We start from the raw sequence: 22,393 nt of genomic DNA on the forward strand, positions 1-22,393 counted from the left end.
AACAGTGAGAGAGCTCAGAGGTGACTGTGCATGGTGCTCTACAGTAGTGGTTCCCAACCCAGTCCTCAGAACCCACCCAGCCAATGGTGAGAGCAGTAGGCTGAGAATTAGAGAAGGCAAGTTTCAAATTCTACTTCTCCCGCTGACACTGCTTGTGACTTTGGACAAATCATTGAACCCTCCACTTCTTCAGGTACTAACCTAGTACCTGATTCACTAAGGGGCAGATCTTAAAACATACGCACAGGCGTAGATTTGTTCGCACAACCCGGCGTGAACAAATCTGCGCCCGATTTTATAACATGCGTGCGCTGCCGCGCGCATGTTATAAAATCTGGGATTGGCGCGCACAAGGGGGTGCACACATGTGCATCTTGCGCGTGCCGAGCCCAAGGGGAGCTCCGATGGCTTTCCCCGTTCCATTCAAGGCCGCTCTGAAATCGGAACTTTTTTTCCCGCCCCCCCCCCCCCCGGCTTCCACTATCTAACCCACCCCCATCCCTCCTCTTTTCCAAGGCCTTTATGAAGTCGTTGTGATGACACAGAGGCACGGGGGGGGGGGGGGAAGCCCCCCTCCCCCCACCCGGCTCCTCAATCACAGGGCCGAGCAGCATTGCTCTGGGACCACAGCCGTGCAAACCATTCTAAGGAACGTTGTAAGAGAAAGTCCTCCTGCAGGAGCCTCGGCAATAAATTACTTAACCACGCTTCACGTACCACTTTATTGGATATTCTATATATATATATATATGGATTTTACTAGATGCATTTGTGCTGGCTACAATACAACAGTGAGTGTGTGGGGTGTGTTTATTTTACAGAAACTAAGTCATGAAAATTATGGCATGGTTTACACATTTTACAGAGCCAAAAAAAAAAAAATCCAACATAACATAATGTAAACGGTTAAATTATAGAGTCATTCTTTCCAAAGACGCAAATACTTCAGTTTAAAAAAGGTATATAAAATGTAATAAAACATAAATTACACTTTTGAAAAGTCTGTACATGATTCATACTGGAAGGTGTAACATAAAGCAACATTCTGTACAATACTGCCCCTGTTAACTTAAAAACAAAAAATCCTATCACTTGTATACCAGAAGGACAAAGGCAGCTTTACACATAGTCTTGTCTAACATGCTCCTCTATAAAATCCAAATCTAGCTTAAAAAGCTGTCCCAGATTCAGGCACTTGCAGGTTGAAAATGCTTCTCATAAAGTTTACAAACAGGCGATGACAGAGGGTGGCAGGGCCCGACTTGGGTTGGGTAGTGCACAGGGTTCCATTCACCTCTTTCACTTTCTTACAAAAACGGACTTAAGGCCACTTGCTGCTGAGGAGAACTATACAGCACAGTACACAAAAACCTATTTAATTCTCTAAAAAATAAAAACAAGTCTCATTTGGTTATTTCGGCCAGAGGCTGTCATCCAGTGGAAGGGAAACATGTGGAATTTGCTGGTTTTTCCTTTGGTCCTGTTTTCTAGCTCTCCATATAGCATATTACAAAGATGGGTCGGTATTCCTTAGAGTGTAAGTTTTAAATATGAAATAGCAATCTATTTCTAGCATAAGCCTTTGACGAGATAAATAGTATGTTCTAAGTTGTCCATCGGTCAGGGCAAACACATTCAGAGCAACGTTGTGGGGTTAAGTTTCCTCATCGCCCTCCCCAACCAATAACATAAGCATCTTCTGCAAAAATTACAATCACAGACCACGAGACACATGATGTGCAATGCTACTCAGCAATTGTTGCATGGCAACAGTGCATTACATTAAAGCAGCCTACTTCAACATTGTTGTTCAAGAAAAATAGCAAAAAAAAAAAACCTCCCAGCAATTTGAGAACAAAATGTATGCAACAAATAGCTGGTTACAATTCTCAATAAACCTGGTGTGCTAGCATTTGCTGTATTTTATAGTCATCTTTTTATTTCTTTTAGTTTCCTGTGGCTAAACTTTCTGAGCTACAGCGTTTAAATCCCCCTACCTGAGATTACATTCTCAAAACTGTGGGGGGATCTTGGATTCATTTGCCGCAGAAGTTTTGTGAAACTCTTCCTTATTGACCAAACAAAAAAAAAAGAAAAAAGTAAAACAAAAAAAAGCCCAGTTCAAGCTTCTGACTGAATTTCTGCTTCATCCACATGAGATGTGTCATTATCGCCTAGTAATTCTGTTTCCGGTACAGTGCCCCCCTCTTCTTCTTGGAGAGTGCTCCGAGACACATCTTCTGCCATAATGTGTGCATCCTCCATGCCCTCAGAAAGCAGAGCAGCCCTGTCTGCCACAGATGTATTTGAGGGTGCTGTTGTCACATAGCCTGTGCTGGTGGAACCACTCCCACTGTGGTGGGATCCCGGTTTGGGGATCATCTGCGGAGGCATCTGTTGAGGAGCCATTTGCATTGGGATTTGCACAGGATAAAAATTTGGTAAGTAGGCGCCATAAGCAGGCATTGGTTGATAGCCATTGACAGGAATGTAGAGCTGAGGTGGAGGGACCATGGGTCTGATTTGTCCTTTCATTTGTATAAACTGTGGTTGAGGGAAAGGCTGGGCTTTCTGTTTAGGTCCAACATATCTAGTATTACTGACATTGCTAACTGGGCTTGTACTGAGAGAACTTGTCTGTGTAGTATTGCTTGCCCCAGAGGTTTGAGCTGAACTATTATAGTTAGAGATGTTTTCCCAGGTTCTTAGTCTAGAATGGAGATCTTTAAATCTTAGTCTTCTTGCAGGGAATTCATTCCAGCATTCCAGCATCAAGGCATATATCCATGCAGGACAATCATCAGGACATGGCAGAACCTGACGATTCCTTATCATCTCAATGACATCCTGGTTGGAATAGCCACAGTAAGGCTGCAGGCCATAGCTAAATATTTCCCACAGCACTACTCCATATGACCAGATATCAGAATCAATGGAAAATTTTCCATACATGATCGCCTCAGGGGACATCCACCGAATGGGAAGAAGGTTATTCCCCATCAGTTTATAGTAATCAGCAGAGTATACTTCTCTAAAAAGTCCAAGATCGGATATCTTCATATTAAGTTTATCAAACACTAAAACATTTCTGGTGGCTAAATCCTTGTGGACAACATGATGGCTTGATAGGAACTCCATCCCTGCTGCTATCTGAGTCACAATGTGAAGGAAATCTGATGGTTCTAAAGCAGATTTTACTGTTTTGTCATCATCCGTGCTTCCAACATCAGAATGTGGTGACCTCATAACTAAAAACTCATGAAGGTCGCTATGTGCAGAATAACCAAAAATCATGCACATAGGCTGTTCTTTAGTCACGATACCCAGCAGGCAGACAATATTTGGATGCTGCAAGCGTGACCTCATCATCGCTTCATGCTTGAACTCTTCTCTAAGAGCCACTTCTACTTTATCTTTCAGAGTCTTGATGGCGATAGCCTGAGTTTGTTCTCCTGGAGCCGTGCCAAATAGATGCCCCTTGTAGACTTTTCCAAAACGGTCTTCGCCTAACTCTTCCATAAACCTCACCGTAGACAAGTTGATCTCTCTAAGTTTAGCCTGAAATAATAATAAAAAAAAAATAACAGTGTAAATACAATTATTCTAACTCCATATGTAAACTTAATTTTGTTACAGCCTTTATTCACATTTTAGAAGCACTGTTTTCTTTCATGTTCCTCCCAACCAATTGAGAGTCAGCACGATGTTAATGAATGTACAGATTCAACCAGAGTGGAACCATGCTGCTGATGCTAACTTTTAAAAAGGAGATAGAGCAGCTGATAGTCGCTCAGCAGCACATTGGCTAGAGGGAGTGATCTTCAAAGGATCCTGGCAAAACAAAATAACTCAGAATGTCTGGATAAAAAGGTAGCTGTAAAAGCTGAACATGCCCAGATGTATTCAAATACAGAAAACACAGATATAAATGAGTCAGAATTGCACATATCATCTGATAATAAACAGGATGTGAGTACCTATAAAAACAGAAATACAAATAAAACTGCTTTAAAAATGTCTGTAAGCGAATGCCAGAAGTCTGCAAAATAAGCCTGGAGAGTTAGAATATAGGGTGCTAAAGGAAGATATAGACATAATAGTCATCTCAGAGACTTGGTGGAAGGAAGATAACCAATGTGACACTGTGATACCAGGGTATAGATTATACTGACATGACAGGACAGTGTAAATTGGTGGAGGGCTGGTACTATATGTTAAGGATGGCAGTCAAGCAAGTTAAAAGTTTTGCAGGAAACAAGCTTCATTCTGGAATCTTTATGGATAGAAATTCCAAGGGTAAAAAGGGAATAGTATACTAGTGGGGATATACTATCTGAGGAAACAGACTGTAAAATACTAACAGAGATTAGACTGGCTAATAAAATGGGCATTACATATAATAATGGGTAACTTCAGTTACCCGAGTATCGATTGGGTACATGTCACATTAAGACATGCAAGGGAGTTAAAGTTTCTAGATACCATCAATGAATTGATGGTTCCCACCAGAGGGGGAACCATATTAGATCTTAGTGCTCAATCTGATGCAAGAGATAAAGGAGGTAGGTCCGCTTAGCATCAGTTATCATAATGTAATAAAATTATACATAATCACTGGGGAGCAAATAATAAGGAAAACTATGGTAGTAGCATTTGACTATAAAAAGAGAGAGAACGGGGGGGGGGGGGGGGGGGGGGGGGGTAGTGGAACAAGATGGTGCCAAAGCAGAACACATACAAATGAGCTCCTGACATGATGGGATTTGCCTGCAGTGAGAACAACATGATCGCTTACTATGAGATAATAGGAGAACGAGAGCTAAAACTCACCTGGTGCCACCTTCATAACCGGTCAAAGGCCCGATCGATATGTTCATTGGAGCTGCAGCTCTGCTCTGAATTCTCAAGATGCCACCAAGATAAGTCAGAGCATGAAGTATCATTAAGTCCCCATGGCAGAACTTTCCTGTTATCTCCAGGTCTAGCAGCTGCTTTTCGTCCTATCTCACCAGAGTGGCTGGGAGCAGATGTGGTACAGGGCCTCTGCTTGCCAAGGATGCATAGAAGCTGGCTCCCAAATGCAACAACCAGGTGAGGGAAGACAGCCCTCCCCAAAGAGATCCAGCAGTTTTTAAATTTTCCTATGCAGGTGACAGCTATGCGGGCTATGAAATTAACAGAAACTGAGGACGTCTGTTTTTATTACTGGCAGCTGGCCGATTATGAAAACCAATACCGAGTTTACCGGCATTGTTCTTCATTGACTCGGCGGTTTGCCGAGGTTTTGTTTTTTTACTGAAGAAGTACAGAAACACAGTTTTTTTCTGCTTTTCTGTACTTCTTTTACATGCGCTCAGCTATTAACGCCTGCTCCAGGCAGGCGTTAATATCTGAGTGATAAATGTGTGTCTCAGACACACATTTATTTCTTTGAATGCGGAGTGAATGAGTAACAGCCTCATTCACATGTATTTGAATGTGAGGAGCGCTATCTCATTCACTCCGTGTTGGACGAGGGTTAAATAGGCGCTAATCCCATGATGCTGGGTTCTGTGTTATGTATCACCATGCAGGAAAAGGACTTCAGAGTCCTTGTGGGCAATATCTTGAAATCTTTGGTTCAGTGTGCAGCGGCTGTCAAAAAGGCAAATAGAATGCTAGGAATTATTTGAAAAGGGATAATGAACAAAAGTGAGAACAGAATATCGTAATGCCTTTGTATAGATCCATGGTGCGATTGCACCTTGAGATTTGTGTGCCGTCCTGGTTGCCCCGTCTCAAAAAAGACATACCATAACAAGAAAAGGTACAGGGAAGCATGACAAAATTGATAAAGGGGATGGAAAAGCTCCCTTATGGAGAAAGGTTAAACAGATTAGAGTTCTCTAACTTGGAGAAGAGACAACGGAGAGAGGACATGGCTGATTTATAAAATCAGGAGTTCAGTGGAATGGGCAAATAGGGACTAATTATTTACCCTTTCAAACAACACTAAGACTAGGGGGCATTCCATGAAACTAGGAACAAGCAGATTTAAAACAAATCATAGGAAGTATTTTTTTCACTCAATGCACAATCAAGCTACAGAATCTGTAACCAGAGGATGTGTTCAAAGCAATTAACATACTGCTCAATTTTAAAAGTCCTATGCACCTCAAAGCCAGGAAATATGCGCATGGTGTGGCCTGGCGCGCGCTGCGTGATTTTAAAACCCGCATAGGTACGCGCATATCTCCCGGTATGCGCGTTAAAATATTTTGGGGCAAAGGGGCGGGGGTGTGGGCAGGTCATGGGTGGGCCAGGTCTGTGCCATAAGTCAGCATTTTAATATTTACGTGCAGAAGCGTGCGCCAGGGTCCCCTACCACATAACTTTACTTCTGGTAGGGACGGCATGTAAATTGTGAATTAAAAAAAAAAAAAGGCTAGTCTGGGGGTTTTAAGGATCGAGGCTAATAGGGTAAAAGGGAAGCAAGTTAGCTAAGGGATTTAGGAAGTCATCTCCTTTACTGGGGCAAACTGGGAAAACAGGTAATTGCGTCGACGCACGTATCGTCTGAAATCCCTCCCTCCCCGAGTTACGCGATCGAGGTAGTATTTGCACGCACATTCACGCGTCAATATAAAACCGTGCGCACATGTACGCGCGAATTGCTGATTTTAAAACACACACATGTATATATGCCTATATGCGTGTGTTTTAAAATTGCAGCGTACATGTGCACGAGCCCACAAACACGTGTATCTGCGTGCGGGTCTTAAAATTCACCTCATAGCGGGGTTCAAAAGAGGACTGCACAAAATGCTGAAGGAAAAGTCCATGAAAAGTTATTAGCCAGGTAGACTTGGGAAAGCCAGTGCTTATCCCTGGGAGTGAAATACATGAAACGGATCAACTATTTGGGATCTCATGGACACTTGTGGCCTGGACTGGTCACTGTTGGTGGACCTTGGTCTCATCCAGCACAGCACTTATGGTCCTATCTTTTTCTGTCTTTTGCAGCATCTTTTCATTTTCTATACATTCTTGATCTTTTGTTGCTGCTGTTAGAATTTTCTGCTGGCATAATTCAATATGACTGAAAAAAAATCTTCATGGTTTCATCTTTTTTTTTCTTAGGAGAGTTGTGACTACAGACAAATGGACAACAACTCCTTTTACATAATTCCAACATTCCCTATGTTGGAAGGCATAAAATTGTTTGGAAATAATTTGCATTCTCAAATGGACTTCTGTGTCCTGAAGTGAGTACAGAATATCTAGTTCTCTTTGCCTCTTGCCCACTGCTCTAAGCAAGGCACTGCAGTCAAGGCCTAAGAGCAAGGATACTGCAACGAGCATTCTTGTGTATATCACCCTTTGTTTGCAAATGTACCTGTGGCTTGTGTTGGTTCATAAGCGGCATTTCCATATCCTGGCTGGGAGATGCCATCAGCTGCCGACGCTGTGGGGTGGAGGCAGATGTCTTCTGTTTGTTCCGGCACATGCAAACCAAGAAGAAAAGGCAGGCTATCACCAAGGGGATAGCAATGCTCGGGACCAGGATGTACAGGATCTCCATTTTGGTTTTATCACGGGTACCTGTCACAGATTTAAATCAGCTGAATTATTTATTTAAAAAAAAATACTACAATTTAACAAACAACGAGAGTTATCCTATGTTGTATTAGATGCCTAGAAAGGGAAGGCACAATGTATTACATGATTCTGCGTGGGCTGTACTTAACGTGAATGAGAATGGAGGATAAAACCTTGAGGTTGCTGGGAATTGTTTAGTTTCTTTTTTTGGCATGTTTACTCAAAAGTCAGGAACTTGGATATTTTGTAAGACAGAGTCCATGCATTATGCATCTCACTTTCTAATTTCCCCCTCCAGCTGTGATGACTACTAATAAACATTTTTATAGCACTGTTGGGGGTGTGTGCCACACTGTAGAGATGCATTACCATTGAATTTTTCCTTCTCACCCCTGGAAAGCACTAAAACCCTTCTATTCTTTTCAATATTGTAGAAAGCTTAACAAATATCACTCAGTCCTCCATCCTGGACATTGACAATACTTTATGTAATCAATGATCATGTCACAAACCATTTCCAAGATAAAACATTCTCAACATCATTAAAAGTCTCCCAAAAACCAATCACCATAAACCCGACCCTCCAACACCTGTCTACTCCTGGTCAACCTTTTCTCATATAGACACTTCATCAATTACATTCTACATAAAACTAAAATCACCAATTCACCTTTCAATCCCTGCCCCAGTCACCTATTCAAAGCCTTAGGCAACCTTGCCAGTCCATTCCTAGTTCATCTTGTCAACCAATCCCTAACTTCAGGTATCTTTCCTGACCTACTTAAACAAACTTCCATTCGCCCCATTCTGAAGAAGAAAAATGAGAATATAACTAATTTCTCTAATTTTTGTTCCATTTCATCTCCCACCTCACTAGCAAAACTACTAGAATCAGTTGTCTTACATCAACTTACAAATTATCTATCTGAAAATGCCATACTGCACCCTAATCAACAGTGTACTGTGCAAAAGTACTGTGCAAAAGTCACAGTACAGAGACACTACTTTTGGCTTTGACACCAATACTGATTATATACTTGTACTCCTTGACATCTCAGCCGCCTTTGATACCCTCGACCACCAAACTCTCCTTTATCAACTCGAGTCCATTGGCCTAACAGACATTGTCCTGAATTGGTTCCACTCCTATTTATCAAACCGTCCTCATAAGATCAATATTGGTCAATATTCATCCAATTGGTACTTTCCCTCCTCAGGTGTCCCACAAGGTTCATCACTATCTGTTATTCTGTTTAACATTTACCTATTGCCTTTATGCTACCTTCTCAGCAGTCTCAACATCCAATTCAAGATTTACGCTGATGACATTCAGTGTTTTGTTCCTTATTCATCATCATGGTCCACTATTCTTTCTACAATCTGCCTTTGTATCAATACCATCAACTTATGGTTATCCCATAACCACTTGAAATTAAATACCTCAAAAACTGAAATTCTCCATCTCTCCTCTATATCTCATTCTGCTTGCAGTCTCCCAGCTCATTTGAACATTGACTGTATTCAAAGCACCAAACCTCGGAGTAATCATTGACTCGAGTCTGTCCAGGTCTGCCTATATCTCTACCATTGTCAAAAACTCGTTCTTTAAACTTCAGATACTAAAACATCTCTGCCCACTTCTTTTTGCTCAGGATTTTCAAACTGTCTTACAAGCTCTCATTTTCTCTGGTCTAGATTACCATAATGCTCTCTATCTTGGCCTTCACAACAACACACTTCATCCATTACAACTAATCCAAAACACTGCTGCACGTTTGCTGACTGGAATTTCCCAGAAGGAACATATCACCCTAACCCTCTGTTCACTGCACTGGCTCCCAATTCACTATAGAATTCAATATAAGATCCTATGTATCCTACACAATCTAATACACAACGATTCAACAACTTGGCTTTGCTTCTTTCTTTGTGTCTACCAACCATACAGACAATTATGGTCATTACACAAAAACCTACTGGAAATTCAGTCGGTATGCTTGGCACGACTAGACATCACCAGAAGACGTGCTTTTTCAGGAGCAGGCCCTAAACTCTGGAATTCCATCCCAGACTACCTAAGACAGTTTATCTTCTAGCAAGGAATTTAAACAGTTTTAAAAACATACTTATTTTCAATGGCATTCAGCTCTCTCCCTACCACCCGGTAGGCTGCCCCAGGCACGTTTCTTAAACCCTATTTTCCCGTAGGCACCCACCCCCGCAATCCAAGCAGTCCCATTCTCTTAAATTCTTTTACATCTGCTTTATGTACGTTTTTATGTGTATTTATTATGTATATTATTTCCTGCAAACCGTTTGACGAATTGTTTTAAAAGCGGTATATAAACTTTTAAAAATAAATAAAATACCAACAAAAGAAATCTCAACATCTATGCATCCCCTAACCCTCCCGCCTCCTAGAGGAAAATACATTTCATTTTGACCTGAAAGTTAAAAGATGTTAAAGCTAAAATCTTGGCGGAATGGTATTTTTATTCCATATTCAAAACATTGTTTTTTAAATTTTTGGATGCAATCAGAAACCCCTCCTTCATCTTTATGAGTTCTGTAAGACAAGGTTCCATGAACGTAACCAGAGCTATACTATCTACTACTGTGGTCTGTACCTACTACTGTATACCACTCATCGTCTCCACTTCTTATTAGATTTTCTAAATAATGTCTGACTAGATGCATATTGAGTGGCTGAATGCTCTATTTATGTGTCAAATTCTTTTGAAAGATTATATAAAAATGTGAGTTTACAACCACACTGGATAGAATATTAGAGTTCCCTAGTCTTGGAGTGAGTGCAGATGAACGAATGAGATGTCTTCAGTTTGTGTTTGGTAAAGCTTGCATTACTTGGTGTTATTCTTGAAAAACTGGATGTGGATTATGCCTCATGTTTTGTTTAGGTTTAGTAATAATGTGGTGTTATATTCCTTGTATTACTTGAAATTATTTATTTTTTTTATAAGTTGTATGTGATGTATCCACAACTAATTAAACACAAATACAAAAATAAAGAAACAACAAACCTGGCAAAGCATAATACATACAATACTAGCAGACACCTGCAAAACATTTGCGGGGCATCCATCGCTGCTTATCACCAGCAGTCTCATTCCCTCCTCTCCCTGCTCGACTGGGATTCTTTCATCTCTCCACCCTGTCCGACCCGAGCTCTCATTTCCTTTTTCTCCTTCTCCTTCCTGTTCGCGTACGGGAGTTCCGCTGACTTTCTTCGTTCCTGCGGCTCCAGGAGTTGTTGTGCCTGCCTCCTTTCCCATGGCCCCAGGGCGGCCCTCTGCCTACCACTGGTGCTATGTGCACAACAGCTGGGAGCACCCTGTCGGCTCTGGAATGACATATGTATGTTCCCTTGTCTGCGCAGAAGTCCCGGGATAGGTGTGTACCTGAAAATATGCGCCTATGTTCCTCAGCAGACCGAGGTACATGTGTGCACCCCACCAACTGCCGACAGATACCATCCAGAGAGCTAAGGATACTGGGGTAGATTTTCAAAACTAGCGCGCGCACGTGGACGTCCGATTTTATAACATGCGCTCGCTGGTGCGCACATGTTATAAAATAGAGGGTCGGCGCGCACAAAGGGGTGCACAATTGTGCAACTTGTGCATGCCGATGCCCGGGGCCTTCCCCATTCCCTCCCAGCCCCCTAACTTAACCTCCCTTCCCCTTTCCCTAACCCTCCTGCCTCCTAGCCCTAATCTAGACACCCCCCAGGACCTTTGTCCTACCTGTTGCGCCACGCCCCTGACCGCCGCGCCCCTTTTTCGAAGCCCCGGGACTTAGACGCGTCCCGGGGCTTTACGCGTGTCGCCGGGCCTTTGTAAAATAGACCCGGCACGCGTAGGGCTTTTAAAATCTACCCCATTATGTACAGAGAGAAAATAATAATAACCATAGCACTACAATTAGAAAGGTGAAAGAAAAGGAAGAAGTTCCATGAATTTAAACTGTACTCACTTAACAGCAGACAGAGTGCGCGCGACTGTTTGTATTGAAGGAGTTCTTTTACTTCACGTTTAAGGTGAGATTTTTATGTTGGGCTTGCACTTGTGTGTTTACGGTGTGTTTGTGCTGTGGGTAAGATGAATCTCTTGATTATGATTAGCTTTCCTTTTATTTCAGGGTGATGGAGAGGCAGGACTGGCGCTCTCATGCACACACAAATGATGGCCTCTCATGTAGTGCCTTTCATGGAAATGCAGGGATTCTTCCTCAGAGCTGGTGGACTGCTTTCAGCTCACAGCAAACCAAATGCTTTCGCTCACTACTCCTGCCAAACTGCGGGGCCTGCCCTGCATCTTCAGCTGCAGTGCAGGCCCAGTGCATCCCTACCAGCGTAAGAGACGGCACAGACTGAACCATCCCACCAGCTGGCTACGCACAGCTTCCCGCTGAATGCAGGGCATGAACCGGCTCGATATTTTCCTCATTTGTATTGTGTCATAAAGAGGTTTTAGGGGCAAATTTGAAACTAGCCATGGGGTGTTTAAGCTAATGTTCAAAGACAAATTTGCTGTAGAGTTGTCACTTTGAAAATTTAGTCTCGTAGGGGGAGCCAAGTACTTAGTACCTGCAAAGTATGCATTAAAAAAAAAAAAAAATAAGCGGAGATTTCAAAATGAAATCCCTGGGCATACTTTCCTTCCCTTACCCTTTTTTGATTGGGGGGGGGGGGGTGTAGAGCAATTTTCAAGCACATTTTTCACATGGATAAAATATTTTGATAATTACCCTTTTAATACATTTTATTTAAAAAGTTTTCGATTTTCACAGCATTCTGCATGTGAGACAGACATGAGAGAGCGAGGGTGGCACACACTGACAGAATGAGCCCATACTCTGAGCAGGTGTCCTCTGGTATTGGCAAGATATAAGCTACATAAAAAAATATATATATATTTTAGCTGCTCCTGTTTCCTCCTCAGACTCTCAGGCCTCTTTCTACAACATGAAATGGGGCAATGCCTCCCTCTGCAGGCTGCGAAGGGGACCAGGCAGCGTCAGCTCCGAACAGTGCTCCTTTTAAACAGAACTCCTCTTGCACAGGTTAAGGAAAAGGGCTCTGCCTGGCGTTACACAGCCCATAAGCCATGTAAGCACATCATACGTTGGCGAGATTAGTCCATAGTGATTGCTTTTTGTGTCTTGTGTTCCAAGTATGTCCAGAAATAAGGCAATTCAAGAGCGGCCAACAGCAGCCACTTAAAAAATGTATATAAATAAAATGATTACAAAAGGAATCTTATATGATTGAGTACCTAAATAACCAAAATACATTTTCCTACTAATGAATTCTAGCTTAAATACTATCTATCTAACTAGATAGCTAGATATACAACTGGGCTACTACAAAATTAAGCAAAGTGTGGGTAATTGAATAAACTACGCACCAATAAACCCTATAATTAGGGGAGTAACACCACTAATATGTTAAATCAATATAAAACATTTTTGTTTCAACTCTATTCATTCTTTTCGAGATTTTCTTTTCAGCTCATTTAATTTGTGCTTTCAGTTCAGTTTGGTTTCCAAAGTGAAAAAAAAAAAAAAATTAACCTTCCTCCAAAACTCCCTCCCTTACCAAAAAAAACAGAACAGGCCTCCCACAGCCTTCTGAATAACCTCCCACCCTGGAAAATTCAACACAAGGCCCAGACCAAGTCAGGGCCCCATTCCTAGCATAATAATTAAGCCTGAGTCCAGGCCAAACTGGGGCCCCTCTTCTCTGTAAACATATGCCAGAGCCTGGGACTCCCTGGGCCCCACCTATCCTCTTAGTGCTGGTCTGGCTAAAAGAAGGGTAAGGACCAATGCATAACCCACTTGCTTCGGCCCTGGAACCTGGATTCTTAACAATGGCACTGGCCACCCAGAGCACAGTGCGGAAATTATGCCATTATTAAAGATCTAGATGCCACAGCTGAAGTGAATAGGCTTTGTTCCTGCCCTTACCTTTCTTTTGGCAAGATCAACACAAAGGGGGTAAGTGGAGGGCCAGGGAGGGAAGTCCTCCATCCCAGCATATGTTTACAGGGGGAATGGGAGGGGCCTGAGGAGGCCCGGCTGAGTAGGCCCAGGCCCCAGGCCCAATTTTGCAGAGTGAGTGGGGGTAGCGAGTCCTAGGAAGGTCCCAGCTAGGTCTGGCTCATCCCAGCAGGGCAGACACGGGCCCTAGGTTGAATTTTACAGGGCAGGAGGGTGATTGGAGGGTGCGAGGAGGCCTTTTTCCCCCCCCCAATATAGTAATGAATACGAAAATACTCCAAAATGTTCATATATTTTCTTGAGAAGCTATTTTCATTTCATTCCATTCTTTGCACTTTTAGTATTTGTTTCAAACGAATGCATATCCCTATTGGTCAACACTCCTGGCATTGCTGAGTTGCTATATGTTATGGGATAAATTTTCCATACTGTTCCTTTCTGCAGAAGTTAAACATGCACCGTTAAACACACACAAAAACAACCCAATTTTCAAGCACAATGTGCCGGCATAAATTAGGTTTGAATATCAGCGTGTTAGGCAGCTACGATTGTGCATACCTTTACCTGTTTGATAACTTTGGCGTCAGTAGCATTGTTTGCAAGCCAGGTACACGCATGCTTTTTGAAAATATAAGTTATGTGTGTAGATTCATTACGCACCTTCTAGAGAGTCTTTTTTTTTTTTCATATGGCCAAAAGTTATGTACGCTATGAACTGCACTGGATCCCCCATTAGTTATAGATCTAAATGTGGGCTTTCAAAGCGTTGAAAAGAAAAGGTGCAAGCTAGTTAAGAGAATGCCTGAATAGGTTACGTTCCTAGGAGGCTCCCCTAGAACACTCTCCTCTTAAAGAAGTTAAGTTGACTCCAAACTGTACCCTTGCATCTATGGGATACATTCCAGGGTTGTGGAACCTACTGCCAAAACAAGCCCCCGTGTCAGAAAATTATCTCTGCTTTAAACATTCAGTAAAAATATGGCTTTTTAAATCAGGTTTTTAGGGATTGATTTTTGGAGACATACACTGAGGCACAGGATAGCTAACGTCACTGTACAGCAAGACAGCGCTCTGCATCAGCTGGACTGTAGATCAACATGTTAAGACCCTGAAAACAAAAAACTGCAACACTTTTGATCTGATTGTACATTATGCTGTCATCCCCTTCTGGAATCTTTCTCGTGAAAGATTTAAAATCTACTTTACAAAGGCCTCGGTGAAAAAAATGGAAGAAAAGCAAGAATACGTACTGCAGGCAGGGACTTCACACAGCTCCATGCGCACGTTCTTGTTTTGGGTGAAACACCAGGGGCCTTCTGACTGGCTTCCAGGATTTCGACAGTACGCATGCCCACCTCCTATCTCTGGAAACTCTGCGCTCGTCAGGTGGTGGCTGTGAGGAAACTGGCTGCTCCAAGGCTGACACTGATGACCCGACTTGGTGCTGCTGACGGTTCCCCTATAGTCTGACCCAGAGCCGTTGTAACACTGGTGATCTGCAGGCAGGCATTGCAAAAAAAAAATTTTTTTAAATTTACTAAGAAAGTGGAAGGGGAAAGGCATCATTTTCACATGAAACAACTCTGCCCTTAAAATTTGTGAAACTCAAAGAATTCAGTAAATTATAATCAGAGCAGTGGTTCTCAATCATACATGTACTCCACAGGGATACTTGGGAGCTTATCAGGGGTGCACATTAGACTGCCGTCACGTGGAAGAAAGCCCAAACTGCAGAAAGCAACCACCCGCATGCCCCCCCCCTGCACAAAGTCGTAATCTGAATCAGGAGATCCTGGGCTCTCCGTCAGCTGCCAGATTCTGACCTAGAGAAGTAAAATGGAGATGTGCGGCATCACTTCTGAAACGCAGGAGAGAAGTTGCCACCATTAGCATGAGAGCGGAAGGAGAGGCAGGTGGCTGTGGAACTACAGGAACCGCCAGGGACACTTCAAGAGCTGTGCCCCTTTCTTTCCGTCTCCCTATCATAAAGGCTTCCTTATTAGAAATGCAACTTTCCCAGGGAAGAAGGAGGAGGAGGTAACTATGGGGACATTTGGTATCTGCTTTAGTTCTGCTGCAAGCTATCTCTCCTGAGCACTGGTAATAAATGGAGAGACAGTGGGAGAAGAAAGATGGAAAGAAATTAAACTAAAGTGTAAATAGGCCTCCTCTCGCTGAAGGACATGTTAAGGTTGTTAGAGTAGTGGAGTGGACTGAACTATTTGGAATGGCACTCCCCTCTAGGAGTGCTCGTAATGGTGTAGTCCTGGGTGTTGGTCAGATAAGCCTAAGAATATTCTGGTCAGCTAGAAGTTGGGAATTTGCAGAGAGGAAGCAATCCTCCTTTCTCCAAAGTTCTGCAGCGGGTACAGAGGACCACACAGTAAAGTCCCTATGGTGAAGCTGCTGATACTCTCCTATAAACAGTCGTTCCCAGGGGATCCAGCCATGGAATGGAGAGTGTCACCACCCTGAGGGAGTAACTCCCTCACTCGGTGCTCTGCCTTTCTATAGAGGAAAGAGGACCGTGATCTGGTGTTTCAAGAGTGAGCAAAGATCCACACTAATAAAGTGAGCTTGCCCTGGGTCCAGCAGAGTGAAAACGAAATAAAGGAGTAAAGGAGAGAGCCATCCAGCCAGGGCTCTGATCCAGGAGTCCAAAGGGAGGAGGAGAAAGATGCGCCAAGAGAGAGTCAAGCATTGGCAGATTCAGATACCAAAAAGAGTCCTTGGGAATCAAAGGCACCTAACATCTATCCAAGGGAGCCTTACAATCCCAGGAAAAGGAGTGAGAGGGTCCCAGGAAGGTGTAACAGTAAGGATTAGAAACACCCTTGTAAAATCTCAATATAGAGTATTTTTCCTGCTGAAAGACTATGTAAATTGCAACATTCGAATTTGAACAGTTTAGTAAAGACATTTTTTGAACACAAAAGATTGTGTAAATTGTCTCCTTGGAACTGTTTCCATTTAAAGTGTCTTGGGGCCTTGGAGATTAATCCTTCCCTCTATGGAGGTACGCAAGCCAGGATTTGGTAGCGTGAATCAGGGAGTCAGCCCTGATGCGGAGTAGGGTCTTCCTAGCAATGGGATGTGTAATGGCCCCTCAAGTTCCTGAGGTGTCCCTGGATCCTTCAAGAGAGGAATCAAAGTGTTACGAAATAAAGAAATCTTAACGAGACTGGTGATAGAGAGAGATAGATGAAGAAAGGAGAAAACAAGCATAGAAGAAAAAAGGAAATGGTAACGAGAACCAGCAAACAAAGTCAGGAGATAGACGCGATGAAGGATAAGAGTGAGGGAAAACAAAAAGTAAGCATAGTATTTATTAAAAATGTTGAATTTCTGTGAAGTTGCGGTATGTGAGACACCTCAAACTCTTGAAATAGGAACAGGAGTTATGAAGAGGATCAGGTTAACTATATCTTCTATACAGGAAGGTATGTTTAGTAGTTTGGGAAGTTTATAGGGTGTTTTGTATTCATAATATTTTATTGACTTCATAAGAATTTTTATATACAATTTGCATTTCGTGACCCATACTAACTGGTCTGGGAGGATACTAATACCATATTGTACAACATATTTTATCTAATGATACAATAAAAAAAGGTTGCAATTACAGCACCTGGGAAACATCATGATCTACAGGATTCCAGATTTTCTGCAATTTGCTGATGTATGATTTGGCTACAGCAGCTTCCTATTTGTATGTTTCTTATTAAATGGAGAGATCTTTGTCAATTGCGATTTGTAAATAATAATTTTGAAATGAAAGCTCATAATGTCCCTATCTCTGTCTGGCAAAACCAACCTTAACGATCTGACTGAGCTAGGAAGGTTTTGTGTTTAACATATATTTCTGAATTAACACAGAAATTACCTCCTGCATGAAGATATCAGATAACAAGAGATCTTTTTACACTCCCACAGGTAAATTTTATGCATATGGTGAGTAATTTTCAAAAGGATTCACATGCTTAAAACTGGGTTTTACAAGTGCAAATGCACTTCACCCATGTAAGTGGTCTTTTGAAAATTGCTACAATATATGTCATTGAATTGTCCATAGGATTTACTTGCGTAAGTGCACTTTATGGGGCCGATTTTAAGACCCGTGCACATGGACGGGGCTATTTTATAGCATGCGCGCGTTATAAAATACGATATCCGCACGCACATGTGCAGGCAAGAAGGCCTCCTTCACGCACGGGGGGGGGGGGGGGGGGGGGGGGGTGGAATTTTAAAAGGCCTCGCAAGGCGATGGGATGTAGGGTTTCACAAGTTCCCTAACCCCTACCTAACCTTCCTACCCTTTCCCCTCTCCTCTCCTCCCCGACCCCTAACCCCTTCCTAGCCACTTACTTTGTTTCTGCTCCTGGGGAACAGAAGTTATCTCAGCACGCCGGCCGGCTGCTGGCACAAGCTTCCCCAGGACAGCGTCGAATCGCACTGTCCCGTCCCGCCCCTCCCTGTCCAGACCATGCCTTCGGCCTGCCCCTGTGGAGAGGCCTGGCATTTCGGCGTGTAATGGGGTTTATGTGCGTGGCCAGGCCCTTCCGAAAATGCGCGCAGCACACACAAGACCCAGCCACGCGTGTAACCCCCACTGTTTTTATGCACACGGGCTTCTGAAAATTAGCTCATATGTGCATAAATGGCTTTTGAAAATTGCTATGATAGTGTGTTACAATTTTGCGCATAGCTCCTTTGAAAATTCACCTGTTAGTGCGTGCATGAGCTAAACTGCTTGGGGACTTAAAAGGAATGCATTTCCAGCACATTGTGGTGCACTGCGTTTCCAGCTGTGAAGGTTAATGTCAAGACTGTTCACTCTGTTTGGCAAATTACGGTACACACAGTTATCTCTTCAATGGGCAAGCATGCAATAGATTAAGTTAATTTAAACTTCAGTCAGTCCTTATCTAACAATATTTTCTTGCAATTCCTATGATGTTAAGTATATTTTGCATACAGCAGTAGCTGCCAGTTTGTATAACCCTTGTAAGTATTCAGTCAAGCAACTGTGCCATAGATTTTTTTTTGTTTAGCATGATGTGGTACTGAGTGGAGGCATGTTTTGCAAGTGTGTTTGTATTTCCTTTAAGTCTATGGTTCCTGGCTATCGGAGGTGTTTCTTATCACCTGAAAAGCATGGAAGATCTTTCCACGTAAAGACACAACCCTCAGAGTAATACATTTTCAAAAAGCAAAAAAAAAAAAAAAAACCCATAAACGGTCTAGGAAGTTTTAGCATCAAGAACAACCTACAGAAAAACAGAACGTGCCATATTTCTCACCAAGCGTTACATTTAAAAAGTCCCCGACAAACAAAGCAGAAAGTGGCTGAGGGCAAGACTGAGGGCATCGGGGCTTACATCTGTTGAGCTTCTCGGCAGGAATTCCGATCCGCATGCAGCTGGAGGCCTCGGGTCTCTCGGGCAGGGGCAGCTCCTCACAGTTGGGCAGTTGCAGCTGCATCAGGATGAGCGGGTTGGACCTGGCAATGTTGTACTCCTGCTTGCACAGATCATTCTCCAGGACCTCACACTCATCCCTGCAAAGCTCCCGGGGCTTGGGTGTGCGGGAACTCTCCTCACACAGTGGGAACACAAAGTGGCAAAAGGATGGGATGGCAAACTGGGAGCACTGGTCAGACAGGTGGGTGGACGTGCCAATCATAGTAAATGCAGCTGGAAGAGAGGGGAAAATACAGCACATTACTCCCACGGAAACGGGCACAAACAAACCTCGAGGAGGAACTAGAACACGTGCTCTTCCATCGAGGCAAACAGAAAGAAAGGCTGTGCTAGCGTTAGTAGAATGGCATCGCTCAGCCCCCTGCAACTGAAAGTGACGTGCGATTCCCAGACCCTGCTCTTACCACAGCTCTGATCTCTGCTGTATCCTGTGCAAAGCCATTCCTTTCAGCTCAGTATCCTCTCTATGTTCAACACCAGCTTTAACAGTTGACACTAAATTTCAATGTGACCACTGGGTGTCACCCTTGCCCACTTACACAGTGCATTTTCCACAAACAGGTCTCAGCTCAGGTTTTGCTCGCTGCTTGCTGGCACCCTGCATGAGTGAACAGATACCTGGCACACAGGGCCACACGAGTGCCTTGCTCTGCAGAACGTTATGTGCATTTACTAGTATTTGCTCTTCCCCTTTAACTTGTTTTGTTCACTTTGAGAAGTTCAGTAATACAAAATGATATCTTATGGCATCACAGAATAGATAATACAATGCAATACAACACTAGATATATTGATCCCTCTAACCAGTATAAAAAAAAAACTTTTACGAGTTAGGTAAAGAGTTCCTGGCTGAAACGGGATCCATAAAACCAAGGAGTGTCATCATTATCCTGAGGGGCAAGAGAGCTTAGCCTTCACTTGCTTATCAGACTAGGGAGCTATCTACTGTTCCTAAACTGTAATGCATATTGAGCACAGGTTTTGAAAAGCAAGTAATTAAATTTAAAGTCCAAATCCAGAACTGTTTAAAACTGTATTTCAGTATGGCCGTCTAACATGTGGCTGAGTGGAAGTGCTGAGCCATGGAGCAGAGAACCCTTCACTTTTTAAAAGAAAAAGAAAACAGCTCCAAAGCAAAATGTTCCCTTTTCTCTTTGATGTGGCGTGCTCATATGGAAACACAGCTTTTTCGTCTCTCAACAATGGCTCGCTGCACTTCCCATCCTGGGTGCAATCATGGACCTTTCCTGTAGATGTAAGAGATCAGAAATATTGGAACAAAACTGGACAGATGTTATGGTAGGAATCTCGTGCTTCACTGAAGGGGAGCGAGGAGTGATGGGGTTGGGAAGCAGGAGCAGACTGAGGAGGGGAACTGCTGTAGGTGGGAGTGAAGGCCAGGGCCCTTCAAAGAAGAGGAACACAAGAACTTCCATACTGGGTCAGAGCGAGGCTTCATCGAGCTCAGTATCCTGTTTCCAGCAGTGGCCAGACGAACAAGCAAACCTGAGTCTGGTCAAAAAGCTGCAGAGAAGCAGGACATGGAGCTGAAGATGGTGAAATTTGGGGAGAGTAGGAAATGGAGAGGAAGGCTAAGAGAGGAGAAGATTATTCAGCAATTTTTGGTAAGCCACAGTGCTAGAAACCACTTTGTAGATAGCTGATGTCAACAATGTGGGTATCTTCCTGTTTTCTTCAGCTTGTCTAGTTGGAATCTACTTCTGGCACTATGCTGTGTATCACAAAATACTGAGTACATTTCTTCATTGGTCCCTGCCTCCTCTCAATGCACACACTAATCTGCTAATAGCCCTGTACAAATACTCTGAAAAATATCATTTGGGAAAGGTGGCAGGTCACCTATGAAGGGCAGCAAGATCACCTGGCTACATCACAACTAAAAGCAAAAAGGACAATGTATGACCTCCTGCAGGTGGTCAAGCTTGTCCGGAGGACAGCTGGGAGATCTCCTTAGCACAGAGAGTGAGAGCAAGGAAGATTGATGATCAGAGCTAGAACACTGTATATAAGGACAACTAGATAGACTGGGTAGGCCAACATCTGCCAATATCTACCGTGCTATGTTACTGTGTGTTGAGTAGTTGGATCGGGGAGCTATATGTCTGGTGGTGGGAAGAGGGGAACTCTTTGGTTGATGCAGATCCTATATAGTCCAAGATTCTCTTCTGGGTCGCTGGGAGTGTTCCCAGCTTTGGTATGTCTCTGTATATACTATACTGATGTGGCATAGGCAGAACAATAGCAGAAAGCTGTAGTGGCAGACAGGCAGGCAGTGCTCCTCTCAGGCTTATTCTTCCTCAGCAATACCCAACATTAACAAGCAATGAAAAGAGACAAAAGTGGTGATGTTTAAAAGAAACATTTCTGCCTGCCCCTGCGATAGCTTATGCTGTAGAGTCAATATGGTACCCATGGCATTTAGCTTACATAGAGGAAAGAGCAAAGGTTTGGGAAGGAAAGTGTGGAAAATCCCTTAAAGGAAAAAGTCATGGGATTTCCCTGGAGGCCCCTTGGCCTGGCTTTGTATACTTCTGTCTGTACCAATTTAAAAGTTTGTAAAAGAAAAATTTGTAATCACCAACGAGACAGAATGCAATAAGCAACGTCCTTATTTTATCTGATCGTACATGGACAGATATAACAGATCACTAATAGCAACCCAGAATATGAGAGCTCTAACTGACGCAGAAGAAATTTACACATTATATATGATCTTAAAATATTGAAAACAAGGTAATAGATAAATCAGCGGTCTTGTGTATGCACCTAAGTTGCAGCTTGTCATAATAAAAAACAGTATAAGGTGAATAGGTCACTAAGGCCTGGAGCTCACTGATCCTGTGTGCTGAAGTGACTGCCACCAAAAATATGACCTCCCAGGTCAGGTACTTCAGGTCACAAGAACTCAGTGGCTTGAAAAGAGCTTTCATCAGCTAGGCCAGCACTACATTAAGGTCCCAGGTCACAGCAGGAGGCCTCCACTGAAACAGACCTCGCATGAACTATACAACTATAGGCTGTTCGGAGATGGGCTTACCCTCTACATGATGATAATATGCGCCAATCATATGCAGATGAACCCTCACAAAGTTGGTTTTAAGACCAGCTTTTGAGAGGTGTAAGAAGGGTAGTCAAGAGTTTGTACGTTGGGCAGGAGAAAGGATCTAAGGCATTTTACTCACACCACACGAAGAACCTCCTCCACTTCAGTCTATATGACTTTCTAGTGGAAGGTTGTCTGGAAGACACCAAGACACATCCTCTAAAAGATCAAGGGATTGGAGAGTCATCCT

At 43.1% G+C, this 22,393-nt stretch overlaps 1 protein-coding gene across 1 annotated transcript in view; it reads right to left on the reverse strand.

Moving 5' to 3' along the window:
* Positions 1 to 703: 703 nt before the first annotated feature.
* Positions 704 to 22,393, reverse strand: part of ROR2 (receptor tyrosine kinase like orphan receptor 2) — a 427,542-nt gene continuing 405,852 nt past the window's right edge. Inside the window, exons 6-9 of the mRNA XM_029618794.1 lie at positions 18,978 to 19,292; positions 14,850 to 15,095; positions 7,376 to 7,581; positions 704 to 3,558 (exon numbers count right to left, since the gene is read on the reverse strand). Coding sequence (XP_029474654.1) covers positions 2,122 to 3,558; positions 7,376 to 7,581; positions 14,850 to 15,095; positions 18,978 to 19,292 — 2,204 coding nt within the window. The 3' untranslated portion in view covers positions 704 to 2,121. The remainder of the gene's footprint in view (positions 3,559 to 7,375; positions 7,582 to 14,849; positions 15,096 to 18,977; positions 19,293 to 22,393) is intronic.

The sequence above is a fragment of the Rhinatrema bivittatum genome, chromosome 1, assembly GCF_901001135.1.
Source record: "Rhinatrema bivittatum chromosome 1, aRhiBiv1.1, whole genome shotgun sequence".
In the NCBI taxonomy this organism is placed as follows: Eukaryota; Metazoa; Chordata; class Amphibia; order Gymnophiona; family Rhinatrematidae; genus Rhinatrema; species Rhinatrema bivittatum.